General features: G+C 41.8%; 1 protein-coding gene across 3 annotated transcripts in view; it reads left to right on the forward strand.

The window, feature by feature from the left end:
* The window catches only part of TRAPPC9 (trafficking protein particle complex subunit 9), a 2,530,995-nt gene that overhangs the window by 774,114 nt on the left and 1,738,948 nt on the right, over positions 1 to 17,933 (forward strand). For all 3 annotated transcript variants that reach the window (XM_085604860.1, XM_085604858.1, XM_085604859.1), the window contains exon 17: positions 1,052 to 1,204. In XM_085604860.1, the coding sequence (XP_085460986.1) occupies positions 1,052 to 1,204 (153 nt within the window). The remainder of the gene's footprint in view (positions 1 to 1,051; positions 1,205 to 17,933) is intronic.

Consider the following 17,933-nt stretch of genomic DNA (forward strand, 5'->3'; position numbering starts at 1 on the left):
TGAACTGCCTGTTTTCTTTCAGAATCCACAAAATGTCACTGAAAGAATGCTCCATACACTAGACGTCAAAAGAGCCCTCATGTACTATATAGACAGAACTAAAAACTTTAGGAAGACGAAACAACTTTTCGTCGCCTTTTCCCCACAACACAAAGGCAACGCAATCTCCAAAGCAGGTATAGCCAGATGGATCGTTAAATGTATTCAAATTTGCTATCAAAAGGCTAAACGCACATTAACGATTCCCCCACGAGCCCACTCAACACGTAAGTTAGGGGCATCCATGGCTTTCCTGGGAAACATTCCTTTACAAGATATATGTAGAGCAGCCACATGGTCCACTATACATACATTTACCAAACACTATTGTGTAGATGTACACTCAAAACAGCAGGCAGCTGTAGGACAGGCTGTTCTCAAAACTCTTTTTCAGACTGCTGCAGCTGGCACTGGTGGCCGCCGCTAATAGGAGGTACTGCTATGTATTCTATGCACAGATATGAATTCAGCAGCCCACATGCCTCGAACTGAATATGCTACTTACCAGTATGCATCTGTTCTTGGCATGTAGGGCTGCTGACATTCATATCGCCCACCCTCCTCCCCGGCGCCTGTAGCAGCTGCAGCTCTCAGAATTACTGTATAGCATGGTCATCACTTTCAGTATCTACTCCATCACTGCCACAATGGCGAAAAACAATCTGAGGATGCCCATGCGCACTGTGGTCCAGGGGACGAGTCACCTATCTCAGGATACTTCGAAGACTCTTCCAGGACAACAACGTGCAAACATCCGGACCCAACACTAGGCGGCGATCTATGCACAGATATGAATGTCAGCAGCCCTACATGCCAAGAACAGATGCATACTGGTAAGTAGCATATTCATACTCCATCTTAAGTTTTCTAAAGTGTTGCTAATCAAAATAATTACAAGTTTAGGGAACCCATGCTATCAAGGAGAATACTGTTTTCTTCTTTTGTTTAGTTGTGATCTCCAAGTTTTTGTGAATCATTATTCTAACAAACCTGTTCTTGTTTCATTCCTCAGAAAAATTGTTTGGAGACTTTTTGAGTTGGAACATAGAGGATACCCTGTCCCAGTTTCCACTAAAACCAGGGAAGATTGCAACATTTATTGTAAATATCAAAGTGAAGCTTGACTTCTCGTGTCAGGAGAATCTTTTGCAAGATCTTAATGATGGTAAGCTTATATGTTAAAGTGTTGTGCTCCCGCAAAGACAATGAGATGTCTTAAGCTTATTTTCACAATGTTCTGTGCAATAGTGATCAATGTAATTTGATTCATATATTATCATGTTATACTTCGGTAATGCTCAGCGCACTGTTTTAATTTAGGGGATTGTAAAAGTAGAAGATATTTTTTTTACATCTCCTCTTTTTTTGCACTTAGAATATTTCTCATAGAAAAAAAACATTCCTGATATGAGAGCATGAAACCGGGAATTCAATGATAAAACACTGTTCACAAAGGAAAAGTACATCAGATTGTAAATGTTATGTTGAACTCCAGCAAGCATAGTGCTGTACTTTGGGATACAGAGTTGATGTAGTTAAGGTGGAAGACCTTATGGAGTTAAAGAGTACATAAAGAAAAGAGTTGTGGTGATGTCCGGAGTAAAGTTTAGATTGTTAATACAGCACAATTCACAGTTACTAGACAGTTGCAGGATGGAGACGAAACAGTGTTTTTTGTAATTTGGTGTAACTCTGTTAAGTAGTTTTGGATTTATTAAAGAAATAAAAATGTGTATATCTAGGGACGCAGATCCTTCAAGAATCCACTGGTACCCGTGGGCAGCCACAGATTCAGGCAGAAAGCAAGGTCCTGATTTGCTGGCTGCAACCTTAAGGGAGAGTTGAGGCCGCCAGTTTGTTTCTTGGCTGGCACCCAGGGAGAAAGCATAAATAAAAACATACATAGGGGGTCAGGATACCTCTATCACACATGGAGGGGTCTCTGAGGGACCCCTCATAGGTAAATATCTGCCCAGTTTGTTTGGGGGGGGGCTGATCCGCAGATTCGCCGCTCAGCGCAACCCCACTGTAAATCCGCAATGGATCCGCAGATCCGAAACCCAAGGGAAAAATAAAACCCACTCAGACACCAAACCCCCGTGGTACATGGCCACAGGCCGTGTGCAGTGTGTGGTTGGATGCATGCAGAGGAGTTGGCTGCAGGCCTCCGGCTATTTCCCCTTTGGCCGTGTGAGGTGGTAGTTTTATTAACTTATGGTAATTATGTAGAATCATTTCTTAACATAAGTATTACTATAACTGCTGCATTTCTGTCTCTTTGTGTGGGTAAAATGTCAACCTAACTATAAGGTCCCTGGAACCTTTGTTTTTTCAACTAGGTAGTTATAGTTAGGTCTGTTTTTCCATATAAAGAGCTTTTTTTGGTTTGCTAATAACTTTGGCCCAGTTTGACTAATCTTCCAAAACTTTTCAAAAAAAAGTTCATCCACCTCAGCTCCTTCCTGGAAAGGTTCAGGCTGATCCGTCAAGAGTGGGACAAGAAAAAGGAGGGGGTCCCAAAACACAAAATCCCCATGCATTTTTCATAGACTTCTTTAAGACAGGCTGCAGCAAAAACTACTGAGCAGAAATACACCAAATTTATCGGAAAGCTAGTCTTGATCCAGAGATTGTGCTTTTTGTGATTTGATGTAAATCCAGTCAGTAGTTTTTGAGAAACTGAGCGTCAAAAAATATAGATATCTGGATGGTTGGTTCCCCAAAAGTCTCTCAATATTCTTGCGGGAGTGCCAATTTCGAAATAGAGCGGTCTGATTGTCCCAGGTAGATTTTTTTTGCCCTGGGCCATCTTGCTTCCGTGGGAGTCAGACTCGAGCAAGCTCTCTGGTTGGCCGGCAGCAACATATAACAAAGTTTGCTGGCAGCCATAACGCTGTATGGTGGCAGTGTAGGGCTACACTGACCCCCTAGGCCCCATGGGGGGGGACCTAGAGGGAATCCCCCCCCCCCCCGGGGAATTAACTGTTATACCAACCCACTAGACTCTTCGATCCGTGTCCCAGGCAAGAGCACACCTTCCTCGCATCAAGAAGACCTGAATTGGAGGACGCTTCTTCTCAACTAGCCATTGAAATTTAGCTGTTATAGTTATCTGAGCTAACTATAACTTACGCCTCCGCAGTGCACTGCTGATGACCTGAACATGGTCAGTTACATCACTGATGACATCGCCGATGACATCATCAAGTGAGTGTAAGTGTTTTTAAGAGTTTATGGGTGTTAGACATATATACTAACCTGCTACAAAAGTTAGATTACTATACTAGTTGTACTACTAATGAGTGATACGATCTCCAACGTGTGACAAGTGGCTATAGAGGTGAGTGAGTGGCGGTTTGAGTAAGAGTTTGGTTAAGTGAGTTGGTGTGTGAATGGTTGTATTGGAGAGTGAGTGTCTGTGTGCATGACTATATAAGAGAGTGAGCAGATATGAGAGTGCTTGTATGAATGGGTATGGAAGTGGTTGTGTGGGTGAGTGTTTGTATGGGCGAGTGAATGACTGTTGAGAGGCTGTATGGGGTGTGAGTGGCTGTATAGGTGAATACATCTGTTTGTGAGTAGCTGTATGGGTGAGTGTATGGCTGTGCGAGTGGCTGTATGGGTGAGCGAATAGTTCTGTGAGTGGCTGTATGAATGAGTGGGTTTATGATTGGCTTTATGAAGGAGTGAGTGGGTGTATGAGTACTGGTATGGGTCTGCGAATGGGTATGTGGGTGTGTGAGTGGGAATATGACAGGTTGTATGGGGGTGTGAATGATTATGTGGATGATGTCATCAGTAATGTCACTGACCATGTCATGAGTGATATAATATGTAGGTCAATATCAGTGCATTGCAGGGGCATTCATTATAGTTAGCTCAGGTAACTAGAACTGCTGGATTTCAGTAGTTTTGTACGAGTGAAATCTGAGCCTAACTATAACGTCCCTGTAACCTTTTGGGGTTTTTTCAGTGAATTTCTATGGTTTTTATAAATCTATTTCCTAAATATAATGTCCCTGCAACCTTTGGTTTTTTTAGTGAATTTCTATATATTTTTTTATATCTTCCCTAACTATTACATCCCTATAACCTTTGTTTTCTTCAGTAAATGTCTATGGTTTTTTAACTACTAGACGCGTTTGCAGAGTGGTGGAAAAAGGGTGTGGGTCCTTCGACAATTTCCCAGAAGGGTTTGTTGGCCCCAAGGGCCCTCAGCAGCCATAGGGACTTAACCCCTAACCAGTAGTGCACCAGGAGGCATGTTTGCAGAGTGGTGGAGAAAGGTAGAAGCTGTGTGCTGATGATAGAATGTTTCTATACTATAACAATAACGCACACATCTAATTATATACATTAATTCTCTTACTAAAGTGCAGTAGCCAAAAATATCACAGATGGTTGTCCCTCAGTTAGTATTGAGTTTATAGACTAATGTCAAGTTTTCAAATATTCTGCTGATTCTTCCAAATTCCACCTGGGTGCACTCCATATCACAAGCATGTTGTGAAACACCACCCCTGCGGAATGTGTCAATCCCCTGTTAGGTTCATAAAACATGTTATTGTTCGGAATAATGCATGTAAATGGTAGTGTACTCACAGGCAGCCTTACTGCCAATAGGTATTCCTATTACTTGCAAAAACGGATTGTCATTTAAATTAATTGTTATACAGTGTATTTTTCATAAGTGCCATAAATATCTCTCTTGGTGCTCCAACTTCCAACTGTTACTGTAACATGTGCTCTGTCATTTGCACTCTCTCTGCGTGTGGAATAGATTCATATAAATTTGACACATTTCACGTTAGTAAAACCTGGGTGTCTCTTAACCTTTTCTCAGAAACAGTATATGAAGTCTGTTGTCTCCTTCCGCAATGTTGGAATAAAGCGGACGTGTTTTCATTTATGTGGATTTTCTAATATCGAGTCATTGTCTGATAAACTGTAGATACTGCTGCCTCCAGACTCCACCCAGACCTTCCACAGGGTGATAGCTTACTTTACACTCCCAGGCCCGCAAGCCTACGGTGCCAGATTTTTTTTATCTTCATGACCTAAAAACACATATCAGCTGTGCCAGATGTCTGTTTTGTCATCATGTGCCAGTTAGACCAGGGTTGGCCGCTCAACACAAAACACTCGATTCCTCTGAGGAAAGCCGTGCTTACTACTGTACGGTATTCTCGCCTGTTGTTTTTTGCTTAAAAAGCAAGAATAATAGAGGCTGCAAGATTTTTTTTGACATTGCCATTGCAACTGCTTCATAATTGCATGTATATCTTTCTATTTGTGCAACAAGTACCGTTTTTTTTTTACACAACATATGATGCAAGTTGCGTTCAAATGAATATTAAAAGGGTATCCACTGTAGTTTGTTCCAGTCACTTTCTTGTATGAAAAGAAGAGCTTATGAAGGTTGAGGTTAGATCCCTGTGTGTTTTGTGTAAATTGTTTTTGTCAAGGTGTGGAGCACAAAATTACCACTGAGCCACAACCCAGCCAAAACTTCTACAATCACAACTATACAACTCAGTACGGTGGACATTTTTGATGTGCAAAGAACATAAATCCCATCAGTAAATTGGTGCAAAATTATTATTATGCAAACAATACTTGACCCTCCCCCTTTTTCCCCAAATGTCCCTCTCTTCCGTACACCCAGGCTTCGGAAGGGGAACCCTCACCAACCATGTCAGGCACCCCATGAGGCGTCCATTACTCACCTACACCCCGTCTGAGTTCTACATTACAATACTCCAATATAGGAGGCAGCCTCCTACATAATCAGATAAGCCCAAGGTCCTCCATCGGGGAGGAAGCATAGAGCTTGGCGGACCTCCACTCAGCATTGTGTATTCCAGCGTCCATTTAGCCCCACTGGGTAGGCGAGTACCATTGGTGTTGCTTGTTAACCATTCCATGGTGAGAATGGTCCAAAGTCTGTGGTGCTGCTGAGTGAGGTGAGGACATCCATCATTTTATAAACGATAGTCAAGTTAGTGGCTCCCAGACATTGCAATTATGTGCCACTCGTGTTTCATCATTGACTTTAATTCCCTGGCCTTTAGTCCCAAGAGCATCATCCCTGGAATAAGCTGAACAGGATTTCTCAGTATGATTTTAAGCATGCTTGCTACCCCCTCCCTAAAGGAACGAACCTTCGGGCGCAACATCCAGATGTATATAACCTCCCCCAGTGCTTCTCAACCCCGCCAACATCTGGGAGATGTGTTGTGATACTTGCGATGCAGTCAGGAACGGGTGTAGTGCCAGCCAAACCACACTTTGCAGTGTATTTCCCTGCCCAAAATCAATGTGAACGTTGAGTGTGTTTCTCTCTCAAGCCATTCCCATTGTTTTGTTGTGAACTTCTTCACAAGACATTGATCCCATTCTGTGTCCTTGTACGTGGTACTTCCTGTGTCAATAATATCCAATATAAATTGGAAATAGAACCTCTAGTGCCCGGAGGGCGATAGAGGGCGCAGGGCAAGATGACTGTACATTAGTGCAGCTCTGATGGCTGTTCTATAATCTGATCAATATCCGGCACCTAGTTGTGGCAGGCGTCTACATCTAAAGAGGTACAGTGCCAGCAACGAGCCCTGTGGCAGAATGACGTGGATTGCGGCCGGTGGTGCAGAGTGGGGAGACGATAATTTGCCACCAAGAGGAGAGGCCGTGAAATCAATATGGCGGCTGCGGTCTGCCGCTGAGAGCTGCGCTCGCTCCCACTGGCGGTCGGAGTGCCTGTGCCGCTGGCGTGGCAGTGTTATTCCCGGAGCTGCTACACAGACGAAGGTGAAAAGCTGGGATGTCGCAGGAGCAGTAAACGATTGGTGGACTGAGTGGAGCCACCTGCTGCCGGAGCACTCCGGGCCGCACTGCTACCGTCGGACCAGAGGGGAGCTGGGCCGCTGGGCAACTGCTGATATAACTTACTGGAATGTGGTGAGCGGAGCTGATACGGTTGAGTCGGACTGGCGCTATAGAACTAATTCAATGCATCTGAGAGAGCGTGGTTATGGAGACTTGGTCACTGTTAAAGGGTGCTAGTGAGAGAATGCGTGGTGGAGGTGGTCATTGGTGGGCGCCAACAAACATCGTCGCACAGGGCACCACCAGCGCTAAAGCCGGCCCTGGTGACAGTGGGGGTACGATGGCATTGGGGGTGGAGCTCATGAGAATTGCAGATTCCAAGAGCCTATAATGCTCCGTAATAATCACCCGCTCCAGCGAGACGGCTAAGGTGTGACCGACTGACCGTCACCTAAGTGTAAATATTTACATCACTGTCTACTGAGGAATCGGATCTATTTAGCTCGAACTATGGTGTTGCGATCTAGAAGAAAATTGTTCCAAACCTGTAATCTCAGTGTCTAATGGAATCAACGATCGTCATTTTTTCCTGTCATCATTGAATGCAGCACAGCAGCCTTTATTTTGGGGATTCTGCAATTTATAACCTGTTTACCTCATACCTGTCTCTACTTACTGGTGTACGTCAGACCTTCCCCTAAAGCAGTTAGCACTGGTGACGAGAGGGATAACCAGGCATAAAGGAACCAGGACTTCTGTAGGAGTCTAACTATAAACTTAACTTTGTAACACAAAAGAACCCTGGGGAGAGCAGGATAGACCCCTACCACGCTTAGACAGAAGCTACCGCCTTACATCAGCAAGGCTCGCCTCTCTGGTGAAGGCCCCCTCAAAAAGGAAAATTACATAGGGGCTATTAGTAAGTGATACTGAGGTAGGAGCTGTGAATCTTCTATCATAATCAGACACAGGGATTATAAACCAGACCCAGTATTCATTTCCCGAAGGCAGAGCCTGAAGGTCCTAATCAAATTGGAAGGAAACTCAAAAACACATTCTCAGATTATATAGATGTATTTTGGTCGGTGAAAGACTTGATGATTACTAACACTCACTTTACAGGATGATGTCCCTGCCAATTGGGGTACACAGGAGTGTAGGATATTTCACATGGCCTAGGAAAAGGAATGCTGGTATATGTAGTACTCACTGAGGAATGATGTGATCGAGGGCGGGCACGTTACAAAAGAAGTCTGTGGTTTGGTGCAGAGCAAGCACGTCATTAATTATCTGATTTGGGGTGGGGACCTATGGTCATTTTGCACTACTAGGTATGACTTGAAATGCGTAGATTCAAACTGCTCAGCCACTACCTATTCTTATGGTCTAGGTACCTCAAGGACTTTTTTGGGGAGATTACATTTTTCTGTGCTTTGAGTTAAAATACAAATCTTTAATTAAAACATCAGATTTGGAATACATGCCTCTTTTCTAATCTCTGTCTTGTCTGTGTGATACAGAAGTAGTTTCATATTTTTTACTATTCTGAATGTCTAATAAATGTAGATATAGCTTCAGGGGAGTAAGTTATAGCAACAAGCCCAATTATTATTAATCTTTTTTTTTTTAAATTGTTTCTTTCAAAGTAATAGCTTTAACGGAATACTCCACTATTTAGGAACCGGCCTCATTCATGTGTATTGCATGATTTCATTCAGTTTATCTGTTTAGAGAGTTTACAGAACATTTTGGTTTATTTTTGTCACATAAGCTATGTAAAAGTTTAATCTTTGAACTCTTAGACTCTGTTAATAATGGTATTGTCCGTTCCAGAAATCGGCTCATACAGCACTGGAATTGTCCCTTTCAATTGATTAGTGATTTTAGCTAATTTATTTCAAAATTGAGCTTTTAATGCACTTTTGGTTTAATCTTTTTCAAAATGTTCACAGGGCAGGGGAACCTCCTCTCAAAACCTTAATTTCAGCAGGGGAGCCTTCCTCATAGTAAGATCGATTGGGTATTACATCTGACTTTTAGCAGTGCCAGTTGAGGATGTGGGTGGAGCTAATATAGTGGGTGGAGCCAGTGGCGGAAGTGGGTGGAGCCGAAGAAAAGTAGGTGTGGCCTCCCAAAAACATTTGAGCACCTGCACTTCATATTTTACAAATTAAGCACTGGTCACAGCTAAATGTAGAAGGTGTTGAACGGACAGACAGATTCCTAATACAGAAAGGCTTCAAGCAAGGCTGTGTGCTGGTTCCCTTGCTGTTTTCTGTACTTAATTATGGCCTCCCCATGCTTTTAAGCACCTAGGTGGATATGTCCGAAGACTTCTTGACACTACCATTCATACTTTGTAGTAGTTGGACGATCTGTTAGTACTACATACTTTTAGGTCTGCAAAATCAGCTGTTGGCATTAGAAGTCTATCGCATGACAAACAGATTAGAGATATATATGAATAAAACCAGGTGATGCAAGCCAGCAGCAAACAATGTAAGTGGAGTATTAGTAAAAAATGGTTGGAGATGGTAACATGTTAAGAAAGAAGTTAAGCTTCAGTGCATGTTTTTTAACAAACAAGGAAAAAAAATAGAGCATCCTTATTGGGTTTATATCAATGTAACCATCGATACAAAAGGGAACATTAGGAACATGTGATAAATGGTAGAGGAGGTCATGAAAAACTGTTTGGGCAGGACACTACATCATATCCCCAAAAAGTTTGCTCTTTGTATCATGGTACAATTTGCACTCCCCTCAGGGGTGATTGTAGTGTTAGCACTGCATTGAACACTAAGGGCACTCTCCTTGGTGTTGACTGTAGTGTTGAACCTACAGGCAACACTGAGAGCAACGCAAATTTTGCACTATGTGTACCATGATACAAAGGAGCAAACTTTTGTTGGATATAATGTAGTGTCTGGCCACACCCTTTTCCCTGCCTAAACTGATTTGCATTACCTCCTCTACCATTTATCACACATTCCTAATGTTCCCTTTTGCAAAAATTGCATTCTGGCCCATTGATTACACTTCATTCGGCCTGAGCCGGAGAGTACGGCACGGATGCTTAGAGTACGACCCGGGCGCAGGGATTCTGGCCCGACTAAAATTAGACTTTTGTCTCAGATTACCTTTGTGAATCAGCCCCTATGTTTCCTTCGATTGCAAGCTTGTTTTAATAGTTTGACTGCACACAAACTAAGGGACAGTTTGAAGTATGATAGTGAAACTCATCCGCAAATTACATTTCTTATTTGCTTTTATTATGAACCAGAACACTGATGGGGTGAAACCTATTTTCACGTAAACAATCTGGTTCTCAAACAATCAGGCATTCGGACAGTAAAGGGAGCTTTTGAATACACTCTCAAACTGCAGCTGAAGCAATTGGTTTATTTCTTTCAATAGTAAAGAAAAGGCCAAAATATGTATGTTTTTTATTTGTGCTAATACTAGTTCTGATTAAAATTCAAATGATATAGTTCGTAGTGTTTTATAATGTATAAATGTGTGAAAATTATACATCTAAAATGCTAAATGTTACTAAATGTTGTAGAAATGATAATGTGGGCATGAACCCAGAATAACAAAACCATACTATTGATGGCACAGAATTTCGAAAACAAAATATTGAATCCATAATATCAACAGGCAGGTATAGATTATCCTTGCCTAACTTCACGTATATGTACTATATATATATATATATAATATATATATATATATATATATATTTTTTTTTTCCAAAGCAATTAGAAAAGAAACTACCGTGATCAAGAGCTGTGTTCAGCTTGAAACGCATAGGTGGAGAGAAATGTAGTCAATAAAACTCAATTGACTATTCCAGAGCGAGTGTGGCGTTTGTTTTCTAATTGCTTTGAAAAACTTTATGGGGACAAGTCCTTTCCTCGTCGCCGGCACCAGCATAAGTTGTTCCCCAAACAAGGACATTTTTGCTCGAAATATATATATATATATATATATATATATATATATATATATATATATATATATATATATATATATATCCACAAAACACTTGCTCAGAAAGCATGAGGCGCCCACACGACGTGAATAATATTCCTATTTAATCAGCAGACTGCAAGGATTCCGTAATGTCAATACATGTACAGCATTGCCTTTAAGATTAAAATCTTCGTCAAACGCGTTTCGAGCACACATAGCCCTTGCTCACTGACATAGGCAAATGGAGTCCAGCAACAAAGTTTTTTTCACGCACCTGCATGATTTTAAATGTTCCGCCCAGTGGGCGTGTGCACCAACTGCATCTTGGTAGATAGAGTTCTACAATCCATCTCATTCACAGTGTATGTTGCCGTTTTCACATAAATTACTGCTGTTTTCGAAACCATAGTGGGTAACACACGGAAAGCCATGCCTTTTCATGTCATGCCAACAGGACACGTCGTACTTACAGCGCACTCTTCCCCAGCGCTGAAGATTCCGCTCGATAGGCAGCAGGGCATCCTCGCGACCTTGAGCGGGCCGCTTTAAATCCACAAAACACTTGCTCAGAAAGCATGAGGCGCCCACACGACGTGAATAATATTCCTATTTAATCAGCAGACTGCAAGGATTCCGTAATGTCAATACATGTACAGCATTGCCTTTAAGATTAAAATCTTCGTCAAACGCGTTTCGAGCACACATAGCCCTTGCTCACTGACATAGGCTGTGAATGAGATGGATTGTAGAACTCTATCTACCAAGATGCAGTTGGTGCACACGCCCACTGGGCGGAACATTTAAAATCATGCAGGTGCGTGAAAAAAACTTTGTTGCTGGACTCCATTTGCCTATGTCAGTGAGCAAGGGCTATGTGTGCTCGAAACGCGTTTGACGAAGATTTTAATCTTAAAGGCAATGCTGTACATGTATTGACATTACGGAATCCTTGCAGTCTGCTGATTAAATAGGAATATTATTCACGTCGTGTGGGCGCCTCATGCTTTCTGAGCAAGTGTTTTGTGGATTTAAAGCGGCCCGCTCAAGGTCGCGAGGATGCCCTGCTGCCTATCGAGCGGAATCTTCAGCGCTGGGGAAGAGTGCGCTGTAAGTACGACGTGTCCTGTTGGCATGACATGAAAAGGCATGGCTTCCGTGTGTTACCCACTATGGTTTCGAAAACAGCAGTAATTTATGTGAAAACGGCAACATACACTGTGAATGAGATGGATTGTAGAACTCTATCTACCAAGATGCAGTTGGTGCACACGCCCACTGGGCGGAACATTTAAAATCATGCAGGTGCGTGAAAAAAACTTTGTTGCTGGACTCCATTTGCCTATGTCAGTGAGCAAGGGCTATGTGTGCTCGAAACGCGTTTGACGAAGATTTTAATCTTAAAGGCAATGCTGTACATGTATTGACATTACGGAATCCTTGCAGTCTGCTGATTAAATAGGAATATTATTCACGTCGTGTGGGCGCCTCATGCTTTCTGAGCAAGTGTTTTGTGGATATATATATATATATATATATATATATATATATATATATATATATATTCACTTAAAAAACCATAGGTTTCACACACGTTATAGTTAGGAATTAGCATTTAAAAAACCTTGCAAATTCACTTAAAAAACCATAGGTTTCACACATGTTGTAGTTAGCTGGACATTTCACTCGTAAAAAACCAATGAAATTCCCCCGTTATAGTTACTTCAGATAACTATAACTCGCGCGACCGCCACTCTATCACAAGGATGATATCATTAGTGATGTCATGAGTGATGCCACTGACCATGTCATGAGTGATGTAATATGTGACGTCATGAGCAGTGGATTGCGGGCGCGCGAGTTATAGTTATCTGAAGTAACTATAACGGGGGAATTTCATTGGTTTTTTACGAGTGAAATGTCCAGCTAACTATAACATGTGTGAAACCTATGGTTTTTTAAGTGTATATAGATATATATATATCCAAGGTATCCAACAGTGCATGAGTACGCTCTCAGGAAGGAAAGGCAGACACGATCATTCCCGTCACCAGTTTAATGCACACGACGCGTATATATTCACTGAAAAAACCATAGGTTTCACACACGTTATAGTTAGTAATTAGCATTTAAAAAACCTTAGAAATTCAGTGAAAAAACCATAGGTTTCACACATGTTATAGTTAGCTGGACATTTTACTCATAAAAAACCAATGAAATTGCCCCGTTATAGTTAGTTCAGCTAACTATAACTCACGCGCCCGCAATGCACTGCTGATGACGTCACATATTACATCACTCATGACATGGTCAGTGACATCACTCATGACATCACTGATGACATCTCAAATGACATCACTGATGACATCACTGATGACATCATCCTTGTGATAGAGTGGCAGACCTCCTCTCACCTTAATATAAGCTTTGATACACACATTCAAAAATAGAGACTAAAATTTTCAAAACAATGGACATACCAATACCAGTTACAACAACCTCTTCAGTAATTCTAAGATCCACATACACATCCACTCATTCACCAACAGTCCTATACAGTCACTCATACATGTACTCACTCATCATATGTACTCATACACCTATACATCCTGTTACATAATGCCACTCATCCATAGAGTTACTCACACACATAGTCACTCATGCTAATAAAGAATCAAACATACATTCACCTGCATATACAGTTATACACACACCACCACACTTACTTCTACGGAAACTTACACATACTTAGTCTTTTAAACAATCACTTATAGAAACACATACTTATTCATACAGGAACTCTTTCAATCTCTCCCTCTCACATATACTCACATAAATACACCAATAGTCACATATACTAGTTTAAAACATATGTAGTTACTCCTGAAGACACTATTGGGACAGTCATTCACTCACTAACACACCCATACACACACTCATCCACCCATACAGTCCTGCACACATGCTGTCTTCAACACATACAAACAGTGAGTCACTCATTCATGCACCTATGCACTACGTAATACCCCCCACCGAACCATACAGACACTCAGACTGATACTCAAAAAAACAACTACTAACCTATATAGACACCCATGTAGCTACTCACCAACCCATGCAGCCACTTATACACAAAGTGAGAGATACACTTAATCAGTCAGTTACACAATCAATTTTTTAAAAACAAATCATCCATTTAGACACTTATATACCCATTTATTCTTCCATCGACCTTGAGATATACATATATAAAACATATTTAATTTTCAGAAAAACACACATTCACTGGATGATGTCATCAGTGAGGTCATCAGTGATGTCATTTGAGATGTCATCAGTGATGTCATGAGTGATGTCACTGACCATGTCATGAGTGATGTAATATGTGACGTCATCAGCAGTGCATTGCGGGCGCGTGAGTTATAGTTAGCTGAACTAACTATAACGGGGCAATTTCATTGGTTTTTTACGAGTAAAATGTCCAGCTAACTATAACATGTGTGAAACCTATGGTTTTTTCACTGAATTTCTAAGGTTTTTTAAATGCTAATTCCTAACTATAACGTGTGTGAAACCTATGGTTTTTTCAGTGAATTTCTAAGGTTTTTTAAATGCTAATTCCTAACTATAACGTGTGTGAAACCCATGGTTTTTTCAGTGAATTTGCAAGGTTTTTTAAATGCTAATTCCTAACTATAACGTGTGTGTAACCCATGGTTTTTTCAGTGAATATATATATATATATATTCACGTAAAAAACCAATGAAATTCCACGTTATAGTTAGACCAGGTAACTATAACTTGCGCGCCCACAATAAACTGCTGATGACGTCACATATTACATCACTCATGACATGGTCAGTGACATCACTCATCACATCAATGATGACATCTGAAATGACACATTGTGGATTGCGGTCCCGCAAGTTATAGTTACCTCATCTAACTATAACGTGGATTTTCATTGGTTTTTTACGAGTGAAATGTACAGCTAACTATAACATGTGTGAAACCTATGGTTTTTTAAGTGAATTTGCAAGGTTTTTTAAATGCTAATTCCTAACTATAACGTGTGTGAAACCTATGGTTTTTTCAGTGAATTTGTACGGTTTTTTAAATGCTAAGTTATGTATTTATTTTTTATTTATTTTTTTAATTTTCCACGTGCGCACACCCTGCGCGCACGGTGCGCTTCGCACACCGTGCGCGCGCTGTGGGCACTCGGTACGCTTCGCGCACCGAGCACCCACGTTGCGCAGTTCATACCGTGCGCGCCTCGCCTTTTTTTACACAGTAACAATTTTTTTTCTCCCTTGCGGGTCCTTCAATTTATTTAATAAATGTGATTGTTATTTCGTTTTTTTTGCCGTGCGCGTACGGTAAGCTTACCGTACGCGCACTCCGCAATTTTTAAAAAAAATTATTAAATGTATTTTTCGTACTTTTTGGTCCTTCGTGGACCCCCTGACAAACGCTAGGGGGTCTGCAACTCTCTTCGTTGCCCCCTTTTCACGTTATCCACCTTTGTTTTTCAGTGCGAGAGACAGAAAATGGCGGCCGACACTTTCTGATTTCGACCGATTCGAATGTTTACAGTCATGTAACCACCAATCAGAATTGAGCTCGCGCACGGCACCGTACGCGTACGGTAAGCTTACCGTAAGCGCACGGAGCGTGCTTACAGATATATATATTGATTTAAATGCTATTTTCTCAGGACCTACTGAACAGATTTACACCAGACCTGCAAAAGGCACATCTCTGACCTGAGGACTACCTCTCTGCCAAATTTCAAGTAATTCTGTTCAGCCGTTCAGGCTGTAGCTCGGACTAAAGGTCCTATGGGAAAATGCATGGGGAGAACGCGTTTTGGGACCCCCCTTTTTTCTCAGCCCCCGCTTGACGAATCCCCCCGAGACTTTCAGGGAGCGCCCCACCTATTTTGAAAATTTCGCGAGGATTCGTCAACCGGCGCCAAAGTTATTCCAAATAGAATGTTGCGGATTTCCTATGGAAACACGGTCCTAACTATAACTATCTACTGGCGACCGCCAGTAGATAATATATATATATATATATATATATAGATATATCTATATATATGTATACTTACTAACAGCCACGTATGTTAACTAAATTCAGGGCTGATGATAAGTACGCTCCTTTTCTTGGATAAGGCTTTAAAGTTTGTTTGTTTGTTTGTTTGAACTTTCAGTGTCGACAACGTTTCCACTCTGTTGTGAGTGCGTGAGTAGTGGATGCGCACAATCAAGAAGTTTATTTGTCTCCGTGTACCATGCAGGAAGAACTTTTTAACATCTTTACAAAGGGAACCAGCAACCCACATGGGTTTGAATTTGACTTTGAAACTACCAGGCCCATTATGCTTTGAAGCGGCACTTAGTAGCCGGCCCACAAGGGCGTGTCTATTCCAATAAATCAATTAAAGGGAATCCCTGGCAGTAATGCTCGGTTGTTTTGTGACAGTTGCCAGAGAAGAAGGACGTAAGACCCGAAACGCGTCGCAAGAACTGTCTGGAGGTTGGGGGCTACAACTTCTTTGTGCTACATGCATCTACCACGAGTGCATTCCACAAAAGGCAAACCTTTGAGTGAATTTATATCGGCCCGCCAGGTCGAGGGATGCACCACCGCATTATACACAGCGGGTCCGCGGCTGTTTATTGGGGCAGCCAAGTGCGTGAGTAGTGGATGCGCACTATCAAGAAGTTTGTTTGTCTCGGTGTACCATGCAGGAAGAACTTTTTAACATCTTTACAAAGGGAACCAGCAACCCACATGGGTTTGAATTTGACTTTGAAACTACCAGGCCCATGATGCTTTGAAGCGGCACTTAGTAGCCAGCCCACAAGGGCGTGTCTATGCCAATAAATCAATTAAAGGGAATCCCTGGCAGTAATGCTTGGTTGTTTTGTGACAGTTGCCAGAGAAGAAGGGCGTAAGGCCCGAAACGCGTTGCAAGAAGTGTCTGGAGGTTGGGGGCTACAACTTCTTTGTGCTACAAGCATCTACCACGAGTGCATTCCACAAAAGGCAAACCTTTGAGTGAATTTATATCGGCCCACCAGGTCGAGGGATGCACCACTGCATTATACACAGCGGGTCCGCGGCTGTTTATTGGGGCAGCCAAGTGCGTGAGTAGTGGATGCGCACTATCAAGAACTTTGTTTGTCTCCAGGTACCATGCAGGAAGAACTTTTTAACATCTTTACAAAGGGAACCAGCAACCCACATGGGTTTGAATTTGACTTTGAAATCACCAGGCCCATGATGCTTTGAAGCGGCACTTAGCAGCCGGCCCACAAGGGCGTGTCTATGCCAATAAATCAATTAAAGGGAATGCCTGGCTGTAATGCTTGGTTGTTTTGTGACAGTTGCCAGAGAAGAAGGGCGTAAGGCCCGAAATGCATCGCAAGAACTGTCTGGAGGTTGGGGGCTACAACTTCTTTGTGCTACATGCATCTACCACGAGTGCATTCCACACAAGGCAAACCTTTGAGTGAATATATATATACTGTGTTATACTTGTGAGCGGACAAATAAATATATTTCAAGCACCGAATCGTGGTCTGGGCTCCTACCTGCAGCGTTGTTGCAGCGCTTCAGGCGCTTCTTGAGGGGTGCGTTGCCCACGCGGTTGAACCAAACTGCCAATATAAACCACAAAACTTCCGAACGGAAGAAAGGTCGCACTCCAAACAGCTTGTTTGCCAATCTTTTAATCATCCATTGAATAGCAAAATCAAAAACCACCAACGCATTTCGGTATCTACAAATACCTTGTTCACGGTCGTTATTTTCAATGCTGACATTGCATTTAATATTTGTAAATAAAGTCAATTGAAGGAAGCAACTTGACATAATTTCCTGTTTCCTCCTCAATCCTCCCCTTGAATTATGGGAGATGTAGTCATTCTTAGGCCATAGAGTTTTACCTTTTTCATTCTCTTTTTAAAAGGTTTCGATTAGCCTTCTTTTCAAAAGTATTGTCTCAATGAAGTGTTTTTACATATCTATTACATGACGATATCTGGAAAGCTACTGAGTCTCAGCTTATATGTTAGTTTGTTAATTTTTTT

This window comes from Triturus cristatus, chromosome 5_1 (genome assembly GCF_964204655.1).
Source record: "Triturus cristatus chromosome 5_1, aTriCri1.1, whole genome shotgun sequence".
NCBI lineage: Eukaryota > Metazoa > Chordata > Amphibia > Caudata > Salamandridae > Triturus > Triturus cristatus.